The sequence below is a fragment of the Salvelinus fontinalis genome, chromosome 2 (assembly GCF_029448725.1).
Source record: "Salvelinus fontinalis isolate EN_2023a chromosome 2, ASM2944872v1, whole genome shotgun sequence".
NCBI classification, from domain to species: domain Eukaryota; kingdom Metazoa; phylum Chordata; class Actinopteri; order Salmoniformes; family Salmonidae; genus Salvelinus; species Salvelinus fontinalis.
Window position 1 is genome coordinate 85,010,815 of NC_074666.1, and position 20,551 is coordinate 85,031,365.

At 42.5% G+C, this 20,551-nt stretch overlaps 1 protein-coding gene across 1 annotated transcript in view; it reads right to left on the bottom strand.

Moving 5' to 3' along the window:
• Positions 1 to 6,583: 6,583 nt before the first annotated feature.
• LOC129829816 (C1q-related factor-like) overlaps positions 6,584 to 20,551 on the bottom strand; it is a 31,356-nt gene continuing 17,388 nt past the window's right edge. Inside the window, exon 2 of the mRNA XM_055891756.1 lies at positions 6,584 to 8,394. Within this exon, the coding sequence (XP_055747731.1) occupies positions 8,215 to 8,394 (180 nt within the window). The 3' untranslated portion in view covers positions 6,584 to 8,214. The remainder of the gene's footprint in view (positions 8,395 to 20,551) is intronic.

A 20,551-nucleotide genomic window follows, 5' to 3' on the forward strand; every position in this document is an offset into this window, starting at 1 on the left:
TGACTCTGCTCATCTTTCTCTGTCGGATCCGTTTCACTTGTACTCTAACTAACACAAATTCACGCGTTGCAATTAAGTGCATGTGCTGCCGCCCACCCACGTCTGTGCTCAATCATGTCCTGTTCAGAGGAAAACGAGAGATCATCATGGGGGTTAAGGGCCACTGGCCCTTAATGTTCCACTGTTTGAAATGGACTCTTCACAAATAGCAATTTGTAATGGTGTGACAGATGCTACAGCGTCTCAGAAAGCATTCACACCCCTTGACTTTTTCCACATTTTGTTGTGTTACAAAGTGGGATTAAAATTGATTTAATTGTCATTTTTTGTCAACGATCTACACAAAATACTCGGTCAAACTGTGAAATAAAAATTTGAAAATTGGTGATAAAATGTATGAAAAATAAAAAACACTAATATATCTTGATTAGGTAAGTATTCAACCCCCTGAGTCAATAGATGTTAGAGACACCTTTGGCAGTTATTACAGCAGTGAGTCTTTCTGGGTAAGTTCCTAAGAGCTTTCCACAATTGGATTGTGCAGCATTTGCCCATTATTCTTTTTTTGTTAATGTTGTAAATGACTACTGTAGCTGGAAACGGCAGATTTTGTTATGGAATATCTACATAGGCGTACAGAGACCCATTATCAGCAACCATCACTCCTGTGTTCCAATGGCACATTGTGTTAGCTAATCCAAGTTTATAATTTTAAAAGGCTAATTGATCATTAGAAAACCCTTTTGCAATTATGTTAGCACAGCTGAAAACTGTTGTTCTGATTGAATAAGCAATAAAACTGGCCTTCTTTAGACTAGTTGAGTATCTGGAGCATCAGCATTTGTGGGTTCGATTATAGGGTCAAAATGGCTAGAAACAAGTAACTTTCTTCTGAAACTCGTCAGTCTATTCTTGTTTAGAGAAATGAAGGCTATTCCATGCGGGAAATTGCCTAGAAACTGAAGATCTCGTACAACGCTGTGTACTACTCCCTTCACAGAACAGCGCAAATTGGCTCTAACCAGAATAGAAAGAGGAGTAGGAGGCCCCGGTGCACAACTGAGCAAGAGGACAAGTACATTAGAGTGTCTAGTTTGAGAAGCAGACCCCTCACGAGTCCCCAACTGGCAGCTTCATTAAATAGTACCCGCAAAACACCAGTCTCAACGTCAACAGTGAAGAGGCTACTCTGGGATGCTGACCACAAGCATTGCAACTGGGAAGTCAGACTTGGAAAATACGTTTTTAACTTGATATTGTAAATATTTTTCTTTGATGACAGAATTTTCCAACCAAGGACCGCCACGCACAACAAGGTGAGTCCAGAAATGTCTTATATGCTGCTGCATAAATGATGTAATATGCCATGGAGATATGGTCAGCCTTATCAACTATGTTTTTTAAAAAGGCAGTAAATGAGGCTGAATGAATTGTTTCGCTGCCAGACAAGGCTCCGCTGATAGCCAGGTGTATCAGTGGTAAGGATTCACACCAATTTGCTGGAAAGAAAGCTCTGCTTTTGGGACAGCTTTATGTAAGCCCTAACAGATTGTGAGCACCGCTTGTCGCCGTTATAGTGCAATTAATGAATGTATTGTTTAGTGTTGCGTATTGGCTTTCCTGTCATGCATCTAAAAATAAATTGGGGGGGGGGAGTTTGCCCCACCAAGATGTACATGCTAAAATCACCACTGGTGTTTTGGAATAATTGTATTCTCTAAAGGCTTCCTTCTTTTCACTCTGTCGATTAGATTAGTATTGTGGAGTAACTACAATGTTGCTGATCCATCCTCCATTTTCTCCGATCACAGCCATTAAACTCTGTAACTGTTTTAAAGTCACCATTGGCCTCACTGTGAAATCCCTGAGTAGTTTCCTTCCTGTCCGGCAACTGAGTTAGGAAGGTCGCCTGTATTTTAGTAGAGACTGAGTGTATTGATACACAATCCAAAGTGTAATTAACAACTCACCATGCTCAAATGGATATTCAATGTCTGCTTTTTAAAAATGTTACCCATCTACTAATAGGTGCCCTTCCATTTCCAATGCAAGGCATTGGAAAACCTCTCTGGTCTTTGTTGTTCAGTCTGTGTTTGAATATCAGTGCTCGACTGAGGGACCTCACAGATGTGTGGGGTACAGAGATGAGGTAGTCTTTCAAAAATCATGTTAAAAATTATTATTGTACACAGTCCATGCAACTTATTATGTGAATTGTTAATTTTACTCCTGAACTTATTTCAGGTTGCCATAACAAAGGGGTTGAATGCTTATTTACTTAAGACATTTCAGCTTTTCATTTTTTATTAATTTGTAAAAGTTTCGAAAAACATTATGGGGTATTGTGTGTAGGCCAGTGCCAAAAAAATCTCAATTTAATACATTTTTTATTCAGTCTGTAACACAACAAAATGTTTTTAAAAAGTCAAGGGGTGTGAATACTTTCTGAAGGCACTTTACCAAAGTCTATTCTATTATTTTCACCTTCAAAGCTAAACAGATCTGAGAGAATGCTCTGTGTGTGTTGACATGTCTACCCAAACGTTAGTGTAATCACAATATTAGGACCGATAGCTTGATCTCTGTTTAAAGTGTGTCATTGCTTTTCTGAGGGGCTTGTGCATAACACGAGGGGAAACTAAGCTTTGAAAGGTCACAGACAAAAGGCATGTCGGATGTTTGTTTGTGTCTTTTTATGTCGGTTCTCAGTGAGTTCTCTGGAGACATGGTGGTAGCTACATCATGTGAGAATACTGTAGTTTGTTCAGTCAGAGGGAGAGAAAAACTCTGCGATGCTGTACACCATGACCTTCTGTGATCTGGGCTGCGTATCTCAGGCTGCAGCCATAAAGGAGCATTATGAATGTGACGATGCATTTACCAAGAGGAAGGTGTCTGTAGGAAAAGAAAGGGATAGTTAGTGAAGAATGGGTCTGCAGTATGAAGGTTAGAGTGGTATGGAGTTTGTTGAAGTAAAGTTGTGAAGTGATCGTGAATATGGTTCTGAGGCCCTGGAGTCCGCAACCTGCTAGCACTCTCACACTCACACTCACTCTCACACTCACTCTCACACTCACTCACTCACTCACTCACTCTCTTTCTCCTGTATTCTCTCTCTTTCTTTCTTTCTTTCTCTCTCCTACTCTCTCTCTTTCTCAGCCTTGCGCATTCTCTCTCTTTCTTTCTTTCTTTCTCTCTCCTACTCTCTCTCTCTCTCTCTCTCCTACTCTCTCTCTCTCTCTCTCTCTCTCTCTCTCCTTCTCTCTCTCTTTCTCTCTCTCTCTCTCTCTCTCTCTCTCTCTCTCTCTCTCTCTCTCTCTCTCTCTCTCTCTCTCTCTCTCTCTCTCTCTCTCTCTCTCTCTCTCTCACGTGTAAAGGGGACTGACTGGATAGTACACCTGTGTTGGCGGCCTCAGCCCATCCAGGGAAAACTGGAAAAGGCTTCTTCCTCGGCTGTGGCCTAAAGTGACAAAAGGAATCATGTACGGAGGCAGGAGCAGATAGAGTCAGGGTGACTAGGCGACTGGGCGACTGGGGATGGGGGGAGTCTGAAGGAGGGGCTGTGGGAGACAGAGCCGTGCTGACTGGGCTGGGCTGGGTGGCTGTGGGTTGGGGGCTTGTGGATGCTTCCATAAAAACTGGCAGTGGTGGGCCGTCAGGGCCTGCAAGGCCTTCTCTGCTGGCCTAAACATCATCAGAATATTAAAAAAAATGTAAAATATATTTTCCCACAAATATGTATAAAATTATTCCCCAGAGTAAGAGTTATACTCTTCATTTCATAGCTTTCCTCTTGGTTGCACTGCTTCCAGCCCCAGGTTGAGATTTGGAGGCTGGTCTTTATGTTAGATCTTTTATCTAATCATATTCAGCCATCATGTGTTGCCAGGGGTCTAAATTCTGCCCTCAGGCCTTCAGGATCAACAGTGCGGGCGCTTGTAGCTTATAGTGAATGGAAATGAAAATTTAGTGTCAACCAATCAGCTTTAGAGTTGGCTATTGTACGCCTGCTGGCTGGCTCCAGTGTTACACAGGAGCCAGCTAGCAGGCGTAGTGCGTGCACGTCTTTTGATTGGATTACCAATATTGAGAGGCAGGTCCTATGGAGATCTAGGCAACTGAGTTTGATAAACGAATTAATATGCGTACTACTAAGCTGTTTTTTCAACCCACAATGGCGGAAGGAGGAGAAGATATCGATTTGGTCGAGGATATAATTATAACGCCACTCTCAAGACAAACTTTTCAAGAAAAGTTAGACATTGTAAGGAGAGGTCGCCCGACGCCACAAAGCCTGTCACAGGCGGGAAAGGGCTTCGTTCGCTCGCCACTTTCAAAGTTTCAACTACGAGCGCTGTCAATGGCTCCTTGGCTCCTTGGCTCCGAGAAGCACTGCAAACTGTACTGCTGGGAATGCCTATTATTTGCAAGTGATCGATTTGGTGTTTGGATCCACACTGGCTTTGCAAACTTGAGTTGTCTAACCAAGGCAGCAACGAGACACCAAAGTACGGCTGGGCACTTACAAGCAATGGTGCTTTTGAAAACTTTTGGGGACACCGGAGTGGATCTACAGCTCAAAGAACAAGCGCGCAGGGCAACGGAGCTGCACAATGAAAAGGTGAAGGGAAATATTGAAAAGACTCATTGATTGTGTCATGTTTTTGGGTAAACACTGTTTACCCCAAAATGTCAATTTGTCAATTTCAAGGTGACGCAACGCCTGGTTATACTGCGTTTCTGTCTAAATGTATAGTGTCTAGCGCCATGGCATCATAATGATGGTAATAAGAGGTGGATTAATTCGGGTGGGACTGTGTAGTACCTCACTGAAGGCCCAGGCCCACGGCACGCCACTGACAACTGGGGTACAGTTGTTTCTCTGACCCGTGTGTTTGTCAGAACAAAGGAAAGACGGGTACAGCTGAGAAAAAGGGAGAGAAGAGAGAAAAAGAGCCATAGAGGGTGAGTGTACTGTAAGCAGGTTATATACAGAGAGGGAGCTGCAGATTTTGGTTGACTTTTCTCCCATAGATGTGGTTGTGTTTTAGCACCATTGTTATTATTAATTAGAAGCATCTATTGCAGAGGCGGTGATGAACTTCCCAAGAAGCAGAGCAGACCAACATTTCTGCCTGCCAGTGTCATATCCCATTCCTTCCTAGTCTAAGGATGGTCCACCCCTCCCACTCTACTCCTAAAAGCAATCCACTTCCCTCTCTCTGTTCAGACCCAATCTATATTAGTCCCCCCCATCCCTATCCTTCTGTCTAGTCCTCTCTTTATCTCTCTCCCTCCCATCCTCTCCCCCCTTTTCATGTCTTCCTCATCCCCCTCTGCCTTTTCTCTCCGTCATTCATTCTTCCTCTCTCCTCTACATTTGTCTCTGTCACAACACCTTCTGCTCCTATTCTATCTCCCTCTCAGTCTCTCCATCATATTATCTCTCTGCCTCTCAGTCTCTCCATCATATTCTCTCTCTCCCTCTCAGTCTCTCCATCATATTCTCTCTCTCTCCCTCTCAGTCTCTCCATCATATTCTCTCTCTCTCCCTCTCAGTCTCTCCATCCTCTTCTCTCTCTCCCTCTCAGTCTCTCCATCCTCTACTCTGTCTCTCTCTCTCTCGGTCTCCCCCACTAGCCTTCTTCGGTGGATAAATGGTTCCGCTGTTGATGAGTATCTGTGAGTATAGGCTGAGATCTCAGACTGTGGTGTTCCTTCAGGAGTCATTCATTCGCTTTTAAAATGAGCATTATATTTAGTAGATTTATTCCACTGCTGCGCTGGCGGACATCGCTGGAGTCAGATGGACTTTATCTTGCAGCCCACCTTTTCAGATCCATAGCATCTCCACAGGAGAGGAGAAGAGTGGAGGATATTGGGAGGGGTGCACCCTTCCTACCCCCCTCCTTGCCTCCCTGATACCTATCATCCCAAATAGTCTCTGGTTAGACTGATATGAAGGAGAGAGAGAGGAGAAGGCATTTATAACAGGATCTGTTTCATGTTTGCTGGCAATTGGTTTTCTGGTGCTCGGTTGGTAAAGCATGGCGCTTGCAATGCCAAGATTGTGGGTTCGATTTAAACGATACTGAACAAAAATATGAACGCAACATGTAAAGTGTTGGTCCCATGTTTCATGAGCTGAAATAAAAGATCCCAGAAATGTTCCGTTCACACAAATCTTATTTCTCTCAAATGTTGTGCACACATTTGTTTATATCCCTGTTAGTGAGCATTTCTCCTTTGCCAAGATAATCCATCCATCTGACAGGTGTGGCATATCAAGAAGCTGATTAAACAGCATGATCATTACACAGGTGCACCTTGTGCAGGTGACAATAAAACTCTAAAATGTGCAGTTTTGTCACAGAACACAATGCTACAGATGTCTCAAGTTTTGAGGGAGCGTGCAATTGGAATGCTGACTGCAGGAATGTCCACCAGATCTGTTGCCAGATCATTTAATGTTAATTTCTCTACCATAAGCCACCTCCAACGTTTTTTGAGAGAATTTGGCACTCTAAATAGTTCACCACAATAAGAGCATTTGGGGTAAAATAATTATCTTGAGATAAGTGACTCCGAAAATCCCATTTATTATTTAAATGTATTCAACAATTCAAAAAGATACAATTAGATAGACAAACATAGCATAGATTTCATTTACAAGCTGTTTGTTCTTATCATCATCTCTACAGAGGCTCCCCTCCCTACGTAATGCAATCTCATTGTCTGCTGAGTAAAATATCTGTCATTGGCTGTAGCACAGATTAACAGAAAAACAACAATGTAGCAATGGCACGGCGCATGCTCTGATGCAAACACTCAAATACACCAACACAGACATTCACGCACACACACCAACACAGACATTCACGCACACACACGCACACACACACATGCACACACGCACACACACACTCACCCACACACACACACGTACACATACACGCAATGCGAAGAAGCCAAGTCACTCACTCACCCAATCAATTTCATTCTTAAGCAAGCTGTCAGCCCATGTTGAGTAAATATTACCATAATGCTTGTATGTATCAGTGAATATGCAGCTAATGACGAATTACATCCATTGAAGCCTCAGACACTGAAACAGAAAATCTGCCTCGCCATAAAAACTTCCCACCCCCCCTCTCCATTTCTCTCTCTCTCTCTCTCCATTTCTCTCTCCATTTCTCTCTCTCTCTCTCTCTCGCTCAATTTCTCTCTCTCTCTCTCTAGGTTACTTCAGAATCTGAATATGTGGCTTCATTGATGGTGGAGGATATCTACTTAACTAGAATATCTAATATGCATTTGAGTCTATTTTCAACCCACTTTGGCCCTGTATAGACAAATAGGATTGGGGTATAGGGATGGGACAAGGGGCAAGGATAGAGACTCTAGATACGTTGGATGGGACAAGGAAAATGTAATGTTGTATCTGTATAACATCCTATGCATGAATAACATTCAGCCACAAACCAGGTCTGTGTTCCCACAGGTGACATCACCCATAAACAAACACCATGTGATCGCCAGCTGTCAAATGCAAGAAATCATATAACGTTAGAAACCATAATGACACCTTTTGTTTCCATTTCTCAACTAAAGGCTTCTGAATCACAATCAACATCTCACAAAACCATTCTCTCAAAATCAAGTTTTTTTCTCTCACAAGGGACAAACATATTTTTAATATCCTCTTTTGTGTAAATATACGATGTAGTAGTATCTTTTACAAAAGTAAAATACTGACATTCTAAGGAAAAGCACACAACGACAAGATAGGACAATTTCAGTCAACAGAGTCCATATAGCCAACTGTTAAGGAGAGAAGATGATGAGGCCGGATCCACTTGGCGTTAGTTGGTTTATTTTCCAGTTTGAGGAGGAGGAAAGCAAGGAGCAACTGACAGGTTAGAATTCTGATGAGGAGGGCACCTCTCTCTACCAAGTTTCACCCCTCACTACTCCCTCCCCTACCATCGTGTTCTCCCTCCCTCCCTCCCTCACAGCACGGCAGACAGGCAGGCTGAGCTGGAGAACCTTGATTTGGGGCTGATGTGTTTTATAAGCAGAGGTTGGTGTGACGATGGAGAGAACCAGGAAACTAGAAAGCATTCTGGCTTTTAACCCCTTCCTTCCCTCATTACAACTGTTTCTCTTACTCTCTTACTTTGTCTTTCTCTCTCTGGACGTGCCACCTGCGTGGGTTCAGTCGGCGTAGAGGATGAACCCAGAGAAGGTGCTATATTTGTTGTTGTTGCCGCCGTGAGCCTTGCCCCCGTCCAGCTTGATATAGACCTCGTCGCCTGCGTCTAGGTGGAGGATGACGCTATTGGAGGCGTAGTCATAGTTCTGGTCAGCGTCCTGGGCGATGGCACTGGCTCGTACCTGGACCAGAGAGGAGAGGAAAGAGAGGATGTATGGGTTAGAGAAACATTCTGCACTCATTTGCTCTGAAATGGAAGTAATTTCTGTTGTCATGCTTTGATTTTGCCTTGTTCACAAAAAGAACAAGCGACGGGTCAGTAGCCTTCTGGCGCATCACACACCACAACATCATTTTAATAGGCTGTCATTGGTTTGTCATTGAATGTTCCGCCAAGAATTGAAGGCGGTGGACTGGGGTGTTGGGTCAGCTGGTTGTTGTCTCTGCTCAAAGCGCTGCTCAGTGTTCCCCACCTAAGTAGACATTCTAAGAAACCCAACAACAGGTCTCACTCTCCTGGTGACCTGGTTCTATTATACACTTAGAGATAAAAAAAAAGTACCGTCTAGAACCTTAAAAGCTTTTACTGCAGTGGGCGAAATCAGGGTCACACGGAGGGTTTCTTGGTAGTCTGAAACAAATCTACTTTGAAACAAAAGTAGACACCTCACACACATGGTTATGGACTTAGAAAAAGAACACACCTGTATCATGTCAAATATAGAATTGAAATGTATTACATTTTTCAGTTTGTATCCCAATATTACACATTATATACATCACAGAAGACTGAAATATAACAAAAAAAATTTTTATACAGGAATAACGGATTTTCTGCAGTTTTTTTCTATATGTTTATTAATTATGAAAAATATTAATACCATTCCACCCATGATGCCATTAGGTAATTCGAATGCAGGAAAGGGCTACAGGGTAATTTGGCGCTCCCCATGGGAGAACCCTTTGTTGGTTCCAGGTATAACCTATTTGTTTCCACCTCTGTGGAAAAGGTTCTACATGGAACCCAAAATGCTTCTATCTGGAACCAAAATGTTTTTTTTTACCTCAAGCCAAAAAGGCTTACCCGTTTTTCTACGAGTGTAAAGGGAACAACTGAGGAGTTACAGTGAAATACATCAAGGACACCCACCTCACATCAACTTAGAAAAAGTGAAAAATAAATCCCTATTCTTTAGTGAATGAGAAAATACTGTGAAAGTAAGATATGTTGTATGTGTGATTGAATTAATAAATTACTGTAAATCTACCAGAGCAATTGCATTTATGTTGGCCGTAGCCTATATCGTGAGTATGGTACTGGCAGTCTGAGGATTTGGAGCTGGATCTCCGTGACCTCTGGTCCTGGCTAATTAAGCTCCATCTGAAACGTTCTCTTCTCTCCTGGGAGAACGGTGTGGGCTGTAGTGAGAAACGGGTGCCCTGACAGTAATAACTCTGTGTGTGTGTGTGTGTGTGTGTGTGTGTGTGTGTGTGTGTGTGTGTGTGTGTGTGTGTGTGTGTGTGTGTGTGTGTGTGTGTGTGTGTGTGTGTGTGTGTGTGTGTGTGTGTGTGTGTGTGTGTGTGTGTGTGTGTGTGTGTGTGTGTGTGTGTGTGCGTGCGCGTGCATGTGTGCATGCGACAGAAATAAATACTTTTTAAAGCTAACCATTGACCATTCATGTAGAGTTTTACAAAAAGAAACTGTAGTGCAGCAGTATTGTACTGCACTGAGACATCACATCACCAGTACACAAGCACACAAAGATAAGGGCCTAAATAAATAGCATCAGCACCATACATTTTGGAAGACCAAAGCATCTGAGATATACATTTAGTAGCCATAAACTCAGATATTGTCTGTAGCTAAGAATCTTTTATAATCTGTCCAATGTAAAACACAGCTGTCATAAACTCAATCAAACTACTCTTTTCCCATGCATTCCTTCTCTAAAAAGCTTATGGATCTGAATCTAAAGTATGGGCAGGGTCCCAGATCTAGTGTGATGCCCGGCAGCCTGGCTGAGCAGGTGGCAGGGATAAGATGGGACAATTAATTGGCCCGTTTAACCAGGGGCCACACACAATGGATTTATTGACACATCTGAGGGCCAGGGTGCTGGCACAGACCTCCTGCAACAATGCACTGATGGGGTTTAACCCTGTAGACCTGTCAGTGATTGTGTGCCAGAGTTAGGGGAGAGCAAGACAACAGAGGGATGGGTGGAGGAGTAGAGAGAGACAGGAAGTGAGACTTGCTGTCTAATGAATCTATGTATTTCACTTCCCTCCCTCTACTACTACTGTAATTATGAGGGTCCCGTGTTTGCAACGTCCAGGGTTGTGGGTTCGATTCCCACGGGGGACCAGTACGGGAAAAAGTATTAACATGTATCTACTGAATGTTGTTCTGGATAAGAGTGTCAGTTAAAATGTCTTTGTTTTCATCTTTTCTAAGTCGTGAGAGCAGATAGTAAACCATATGCATTATGTCCTGTAATGTCAATCTTTAAATGTTTTACTAGAAGGTAGTCTATATAAAGATAAAGTCATCAAAACTTAAATTATCTGACAATTTGACTGACATTTTAATTGGAGAAACATAATATGCACATTGTGAAAATGCAGTGAAAGTTAATTCAATGAAAGCTAATTCAATGAAAGCTAATTCAATGAAACCTAATTCAATGGAAAGCTAATTCAATGAAAGCTAATTCAATGAAAGCTAATTCAATGAAAGCTAATTCAATGGAAAGCTAATTCAATGAAAGCTAATTCAATGAAAGCTAATTCAATGGAAAGCTAATTCAATGAAAGCTAATTCAATGGAAAGCTAATTCAATGGAAAGCTAATTCAATGAAAGCTAATTCAATGAAAGCTAATTCAATGAAAGCTAATTTAATGAAAAACTAATTCAATGAAAGCTAATTCAATGAAAGCTAATTCAATGAAAAGCTAATTCAATGAAAAGCTAATTCAATGAAAAGCTAATTCAATGAAAGCTAATTCAATGGAAAGCTAATTCAATGAAAGCTAATTCAATGGAAAGCTAATTCAATGGAAAGCTAAGTCAATGAAAGCTAATTCAATGAAAGCTAATTCAATGGAAAGCTAATTCAATGAAAGCTAATTCAATGAAAAGCTAATTCAATGAAAGCTAATTCAATGAAAGCTAATTCAATTAAAGCTAATTCAATGAAAGCAAAGTGAACTAATGCCCAATAGCTATGATGGGTTGTGAGTCACTACAAGCAACAGGCAGGGACATTGAAGCTGTCTATTCAATTGAATCAAATAACAGAGTTTGAGTCCGTCCCTAGTCAGTGCTGAACAAAGTGTTTTGAGAGATACATGTATTGATTTGACACATTGTGTTTAAAAACCTGTCGAAGCTAAGCTATGATGTGACTGACAATGCATGATCAATAAATCCCGGAATTTACTGAAAACGTCCCATCATCGCGGGCATAATGACAACTGTCAGAGGAAGGATATTTAGTCCTCTAAAGGCTTTAAGAAATCAACCAATATGAAAAAACATGGTCATATTTCTTCTCCTTTAAAGCTGGGAAAACGTTTGTCCAGTCTTCCAAAGGCGGTCTATGAAAGTCTTTAGAAACTATGAAAGACTAGAACTGAGTGAGAGAGAAACGGAAAGCTTCTCAAAGGGGATGTGAAATAGAGTTGAGAATAGCTCAACTACCGCAATTACCTCAACTACCTCGTTCCCCTGCCCAATGACTCGGTACTGATACTCCTTGTATATCGCCTTGTTATTGCTATTTAATTGTGTTACTATTTCCTTTTTTATTTCGAAAATGTTTGTCTTTTTAACTCTACATAACTCTGAATGGGCTTGTAAGTAAGCATTCCACGGTAAAGTATACACCTGTTGGATTTGGCAAGATAATTTTCAACATTGATAGGGCACACATCCACTGCTAACACCTCATGTGTCTGTCATCCCCTCTCTTTAGCAGGACTTGTGACAGACGGAAAAGCTGAACTTTTTCACCATGGAGACAATACGATAATACCCTATTTCACATGGAGCGGCATTTGATCTACTGACATCAGTGCCTCATCGCTTTCATCACATTCGGGCATCTTGGAAGCCTTGCCAGTCCTTTGGAATCGGCCTACTTCTTTGACAGCTGGGTATGAAGCACCCTGCTGACCATCAGACAGTCACGATAATGAGAATCTGTGAAATCTCAGTGATTTCATGAAGCCTTCTCCTTAGTTTATCTCCCTCTTGTCTGTTCCACTTTTCTCACAACAGAGGAAGAAACTAATTGTGGCTGTTGAGACACAATCATGCCAGACACCTTAGATTATTCTCAGCCAGAATAAGAGGAATGTTCAGTAACAGTTGTCTGTAGCTAAGACATTCCAGCTTGCATGGAGATATTTGCCATATCGGAGAATACTTTCAAGGTGAAGTACTCTGAGTAATGCTATGAAGGTCTATGCCAAACAGTTATGCTGAAGCCAGCCTTAAAGGTGTAGGTTTATATATGGCACAATGTACTACAGGCATCTATGAGTCTTTTTTCATTGTTTACCTTCCTGATTAAATCTTAAGGCTCATATCGATGTGCAAACAAAGCTCTCTCTCCTGATCCGTAGCAGCAGTCGTCCACTGCATATTAATATGAGATGACTCGCCCTGAGCACACAAAGTTAACACGCTCTTATTAGAAGGTTGCTGCTTTGTGCCGGATGTGGGCGGCGGATAGGGACTTGGTTGGATCTGTCTATGGGGATTCTTCAAATGGGGAAACTTCTTCAAATATTTATCTTATTGCGTTCACATTGAACTCTGGGACCTCTGGTATCAGAGGTGTGTGATATGACTAGCTTCAACTCCTTGTGTTAGAAAGTTAAGGAAGTCAACTTGCCAAGGACTATCCTTAAGCTAGTAGAAATCCAATTTATTTGTTCTCAGCAACTATTGATTACAAAGAATCTGCCCACGCTGTAGTGATATTAAATAATTGAGATTGAAACTGTCATTCATTGCTCAATTCATTGTTCATTCTCTATTTCTTTCACTTGGTCACTGTTGTACACAACGACAGAGAAGCCACATCATTTACCCTCACACTGTACTCGGAATAACTCATTGTCCATCTCTATGGTCAGGGCCATTGTCACGCCCTGACCATAGAGAGCCTTTGATTCTCTATTTTGGTTAGGTCGGGGTGTGACTAGGGTGAATGATCTAGTGTGTTGATTTCTATGTTGGCCTGGTATGGTTCCCAATCAGAGGCAGCTGTTTATCGTTGTCACTGATTAGGGATCATATTTAGGCAGCCATTTCCCCACTGGTTTTTGTGGGATCTTGTTTATGGGTAGTTATATGTCAGCACTCCATTGTCGTCACGTTACGTTCTTGTTTTATTGTTTTGTGCGGTTCACTAAATAAAGATGTGGAACCCAGATCACGCTGCACGTTGGTCCGAGTATGCTTCCAGTTCGTACGACGAGCGTGACAGCCATAGGTTAGACTTTAGAAAGTGAGAGAGAAAGAGAGAGGAAGAGGGAGTGAGCAAAAGAAGCAGCGAGATGGAAAGAGAGAACAAAACGGCAACTTGCAGAGCATGGCCTCAAAATAGAATACGACGTGGAACTTTTGACACAACAAACAAAGCGTGAGCGCCCAGGCCAGCCTAGCCTACTCCAGTGAATGCAAATGGCTCCAGAGTCGTCTGACGTTGTCTCGTCTCCCCCTGCCGTGGCTGCTGAAGCATGTTAGCATCCGTCACATTGTCGCTGTGATGTCTCTGATTGAATAATGCTCTGCGTGGTACTGGAACACTAGAGAGAGATGGGAGCTGAGGGCTGAGGCTGGGCTGCTTCAGCTTAATAGATAATGCCCCCCCCCCCCCCCCCCCCCCCCAGACTCCACAGTGAATACCACTCCACCCGACTCCGCTCGCATTCTGAATGCATTTGAATATGAATGTGGAGTTTATCAATAATGACAGCACTCGCACCTATAATAGGCCTCTGAGATGAAGGGATGGCAGCTTTTTGCATATTCACTGTCCTCTGCTAAAACTGATTAGTCCTACGGAGTTGGGAATCATGTTGAGTTGCGATGACATTTTGCATTATCCTATGGCTAACAGCTGAAATGCCTGGTGTTGTGTTGTTGTCTTGATTGCCAATACAAAAGATTCAAACAACCCATTGAAATATTGTACTGGAATAGGACCTTGTTGGCCTGGCTGTTTACTGGTGTCAGTAACAGTCCCTCCTCTCTTGGACACTCTTGGACACTGATATGTTCTCTCCAGTAGTGGTGACAAGGACATGTCTGGATGGAGGACAGCTTCTGACGTTTCTCTGGCAGGGACTTGTTGACTCACCATTAAGCTTCCATTCTTTAAACTTCGGTCGCCTCTTTCTAAATCCAGGTGTACCGCCACCAAAATGGGTTTGAACACCCAACCGTGAGCCGCATGCCTGATGGCAGCTTAGCCACCTTGTCACAACCCTGTCACATCTCCTAACCCACACCACCAACGCACATTCACGCACACAGAGGTACACATGCGCGCACACACACATTTGCGCGTGCTCAAAGACACACACACACACACACATACACAAACCTAGTCAAAAGACCGTTGCCCCACAGATTTTTGGTGTCAGCTGTTGTTCTGAGCAAGGTTGTCATGGTGTCAAAAACTTCCATTCCTCTTTTGTGTTATTGGTGTATTTGTGGTAGAAACATGATTAAATACATGATACGTTGTTGAGAGAAGGAGAAGGTACGGGAGAGCCACCATCTGTCAAGGAGAAGGAGAGAAAGGCTTTGTGCGTTAATCACTGCATCTGTACTGTTTGTACCTTCAGGGCTTTTTTCCTGGTAACGTGAATGCCTTTCGTTGCATGAACTTCTCCACAGTTTATACAATTGTTTACGTAATGCCAAAGTGTCCCTCCCACTGGGTGTCAAGGCAAATCAAAGCTTGTCATCACGGAAATGCATTATGTATTACAACGAGAGGATAATGACACAACAAAACACAGAGGCGATGGATGGGGCAACAGTGATAGCAATGGGGCTGTTAAATCCTCTGGCTTGTTGTGATGCTGATGTATTGGCACAGATGTATCACTGGGAAAGGGGAGGAGGAGGAGAGGAGAAACAGAGAGAGGCAGAGGGGGAAGGGCCAACTCTGACCTGTGTGTGGCCCAGCCACTCTTGCCTTTTGGTGACTCACTCCTGTCAGTCAGATTCTGTGAGAAATGCTCGACTTTCAACACTGCTCAGTCTCAATCCCCACTCACTCCCTGCATCTTGGTAACACAGTGTTTTTAGGGTCGAAGCTGGTGACACGTTGAACCCTGGCACAACATAAAGCAAGTTATTTTAGTCGCTATGAATTTTTTAAAAACAGTTATTGTTTGAAATGTAACACAACGTATTGTGGGATATTGAGAGGAGGGTTTTGCAGTGTGAGAAACCTCCCTAACGAGGCAAAGCTTAGGCAGAAAGTGTTAATAGTCTTGAAGGAGAGACAGGTTCAGACGTTTTGCTGCCGCATGCATTTTTCAGGAAGTGCCCTATTCATCATTTCTGGCTGGATGGATTGTTGATATCTCACTGTTGATATCTCCCATATTCATGTTTAGAGGTTAGAGCCACCTTGTTAAGCACATACAGTAACTTAGAGTGAGTCACTTTGGAGCCATTAACATGAGGGTTCCCTGTGCTGTGAGAGAGGGGGTTGGGGGTTATCAGAATGGATTGAATTGGGTGATGGCGAGATGTCAGGGCTTAGAGAGAGATGTTTACATGAGAACAGGCCCATGGGCGCTTTCCCGTCCCCCGTATGTGCTCTCATTATAATGAAGGAGCCTTGTGAGTCAACACCAATGTCATGCAGGAGTCAGTCCTCTCCAGATGGAAACCCAGAGGCTATTTTAGATTCCTGTGTTTCAATGTATGGGGATGTTACAGCACTTATTCATAAACTATTCAATCGGAGATGACAGTGGAGATGAAGTCCTAGCGAGGTCTGGCTGCTGCTCTGCTATTTAAAGGGACAAGACCGCAGAGAGGCTGAAGACAAGATGGCGTTGGAGAGAAGTAGTAGTATGGGGATTGTGTTTGCTTTCCTCTGGGAAATTTTTACGATAAGTGATAGATTTTCTTCCGTTGGTTGGCGATGACAGCCGGGTGTCATCTTGACATTTCCAATGTGTGTGGTATTTCTTAACAACATGGGCAAATCTTCATTTAATAGTCCTACCGCACCTAATTAGGCTGCTTCTAATGTTCCACTCGGCAGAGTGTCAAATCCGATGTCCAATTACACAGCAAATCAAGGCCAGAGGGCCGCCTCTGCTACCCCTCCAGCTGATTATAGAGTGGGGGTCATAGACTACATCCTGGGTCTGTCAGAGTGGGAACGGGTTACACACATGCAGGCACATGCATGAATGCACGCACACAGACAGAGGCACACGCACGCACATGGTGGGATCGATACCAAGGGCTGAGGGCAGCTCGCCTTTCCCTACCCCAGACACCTCCGTCTACCCTAGACAGAGGCTCTCTGTTCCTGAAGACATACAGAGATGAACAGCGGCCCCTCAGTCTCACTGCTAAATAACCTAAACCTAGCCCAAAGATATTCTCTGGCTTTATTTTAGCACCAGAGTGTTGAGTAGACTGTTTAGCTGATGAGACAGATATAGCGATATGGTAACACTTTATTTAAGGTACGCATATTAGCCAATAATTAGTAGTTTATAAGTGTGTATATAAGTAGCGTATAAGGCCTTAATTAGGTCTTATTAGTCATATATTAGGCCTTAATGAAGTATTTTCTTATTCAAACATTATAAGTCATGTATTACTGGACAATCCTTAATCACATGATTATTAGCAATAATAACGGCATATTAACATTTAATAAAGAGCAAGTAACACAAGAAACAGACTCTTAATAAGCTGTCTCAATGTGGGACTGATAAGGGGATTGCACCTCAATATGTGGTCCCTATTCTAACTGTCCATAAATGACCTCATCGGACAGAAAGGGGCACAACTCCGTTCATATATATACAGCCAACATTATAGTCAAAATTCTTATGTAAACAACTACATTTCTATACAGTATATACAGTATATCTGTCTGTATATACTGTATATACTGGGTCACACCTCCCCACACCCTTGAGCAAAAACATATAATGTTGGCCTGAAACTGAGGATTTGTGTAGTTTGATGACATAATACATTGATTGATATATGTCATATAACTAACATTCAAGTCTGATTTTAGCAATTGATGTAAACAATTAGTTTCAGGCAAACATTATTATGGTTTTGCTCATGGGTGTGGGGAGGTGCGCTCACCTTTCGCGATCCACATTATATCATGCCATACAGTCAACATCCATATATGGAAGTGTATATTGAAAATGAGTTGCTCATTTTTTATTTATACATCAAATGACTTGAATGTTGGCTGTATGGCATAGAAGAGGTGAGGTGTGCCCCTTTCTGTCCTTTATGGTCAATTATGGAGAAAAAAATTCTGCATGTAAAAATATGGTCACAATTATAATAGGGACCACATATTGAGGTACAATCCCCTTACCAGTTCCACATTGAGACAGCTTATTAAGACTCTGTTTCTTGTGTAACTTGCTCTTTATTAAATATGAATATGCCTTTAGTATTGTTAATAATGATGTTATTAAGGATTGGCCAGTAATACATGACTTTGAATAATAAATCGCAAAATGAAGGTCCAATATATGGCTAATTTGACATAGTAAAGGCCTTATAAGATCATTATATATATACTTATAAACTACAAATAAGTGGCTAATATGTGTACCTTAAAATAAAGTGTTACCACAGATTTATATTGATTCTGAAATAATAGATGCTACAAAGTAAATGAATGCAATGCATGTATGTGTATTTTAACACCCAACATAGCCTGAACTTTCTTTCAGTCGCCCTCTTTTTTTGTGAATTGAATTATATAATTACGGGGAAAAGCACTTTTTTCCCCCTCCAAATTTTCAAACAGGTTTCATTAAATCAAGACAGACACTAATATAACATGCCAGATTCGGATTCTGATGGTTCATGTTTGTTCAATTTTCTGTGTATAGATTGCCATGCTAAACACACTGCATGGGTCACACCTGGCTATACAGCAAATAGGCTAAACAGTCTTGTGTTGATGTGCACCAGAGCTTAAGAAACCCCCAGAGACATGAAGAAGGAACCACTGAGATGCATGTTGATAGGTTGGGAAATGACACGCAGATAACAGCATCATTCACACAGTATTGTATCTCCAACAGCCCTCTAGGCGGAAATACAAAGACATTTCCTAAATGTTGTGTTGGATAATACTTTACACACATAATAGTGTTGGATCTGTGACATCCACTTGTACTGATTGTATCTTCACTAATGCTGCAGAGCTTTGATGCAACGCTGTATCAGTTCCCATTGGCTGTAGTGACCATAACATTGTGGCAATAACAAGGAAAGCCAAAGTGCCTAAGGTTGGGCCTAAAGTACTTTATATATTACATTTTTGTCATTTTAGTTTGTATTTTTCCCACCAACTACAAACAACAACTACATCTCATCTGCCCAGACCCACATGCTCACACCCCCTTTCCTAGTGCCTGAATTATTGTTTGCCTCAAAATTGTACAAATTAGTTTTTTTACCTTTATTTAACTAGGCAAGAACAACACATTTTTAGCTTGTCAGCTTGGGGATTCAATCTTGTAACCTTTCGGTTACTAGTCCAGCGCTCTAACCACTAGGCTACCTCTTACCCATTCTATTTCAATAATAAATAATACGATGTTTCCATTATGTCAATTGACAGATTGATGTCCAAGTTTTTGAATCGTCCAGCCCATTGGGTATCTCAATACTTCTGACAGACAACTTTTTATCTCGCCCATAACTTTTGGACTTTAGAGCATTCCCAGAGAGCATGGATTATTGAGTCATTGTTAGTTTTACACTTAAGACATGACTCTGCCATTGTGCTGTAAATTTTTTACATTTAGTCTCTTCCATAATACATTCTATACATTAGTTTATACTGGATTAAATATACATTTGCGTTAACTGTAATTTAGTTAGTTATGCTCCAACATTCCCTCCATCGTGTGCCAACATCAGTTCATTTTAAGTCTTGGTTCCAACTGTTTATATTTTCTTCTAAGTGTAACGTTCCTGACCTGTTTTATGTTGTTTTTGTATGTGTTTATGGTCAGGGCGTGTGTTTTGGGTGGGCAGTCTATGTTTTCTGTTTCTATGTTGGTTTTGGGTTGCCTGGTATGGCTCTTAATTAGAGGCAGGTGTTTTACGTTTTCCTCTAATTGAGAGTCATATTTAGGTAGGGTGTTCTCACTGTTTGTTTGTGTGTGATTGTCTTCCGTATCTGTGTTATGTTTGCACCATACGGGACTGTTTGGCTGTTCGTTTCGTTTTGATGTAGTCTGTTCCTGTCCGTGAGTTTTACGTTAGTTATGTAAGTTCATGTTCAGGTTTTCGTCGTTTTCTTGTTTTGTAAATTTGTAAGTGTTTGTTTTCGTGCTGCCATCGTTGCAAATAAAGAGATGGCTTATTTCCCAAATGCTGCGTATTGGTCCACTGATCCTTCTCTCCTCTCCTCGTCCGAGGATGAGGAGAACGACAGCCCTTACAGAATCACCCCCCAAACTAGGACCAAGCGGCAAGGGAGTGCTCAACAGAGCAACAAGGACTCCTGGACTTGGGAGGAGATCCTGGACGGTAGAGGACCTTGGGCTCAGCCAGGGGAATATCGCCGTCCCAAGGAGGAGTTGGAAGCAGCGAAGGCTGAGAGGCGCTGGTATGAGGAGGCAGCACGGCGACGCGGTTGGGAGCCCGTGAGTCAGACCCAAAAATTTCTTGGTGGGGGGGGGGCACACGAGGAGTGTGGCAAAGCCGGGTAGGATACCCGAGCCAACTCCCCGTGCTTACCGTGGAGGTAGAAGGTGTCGTACTGGTAAGACACCGTGTTATGCGGTAAAGTGCACGGTGTCCCCAGTACGCGTGCTTAGCCCAGTGCGGGCTATTCCACCTTGCCGCACTGGGAGGGCTAAGTTGGGCATCGAGCTGGATGTCATGAAGCCGGCCCAACGCATCTGGCCACCAGTGCGTCTCCTCGGGCCGGCATACATGGCACCAGCCTTACGAATGGTGTCCCCGGTTTGCCAGTATAGCCCAGTGCGGGCTATTCCACCTCGCCGCACTGGCAGGGCTACGGGCACCATTCAACCTGGTAAGGTTGGGCAGGCTCGGTGCTCAA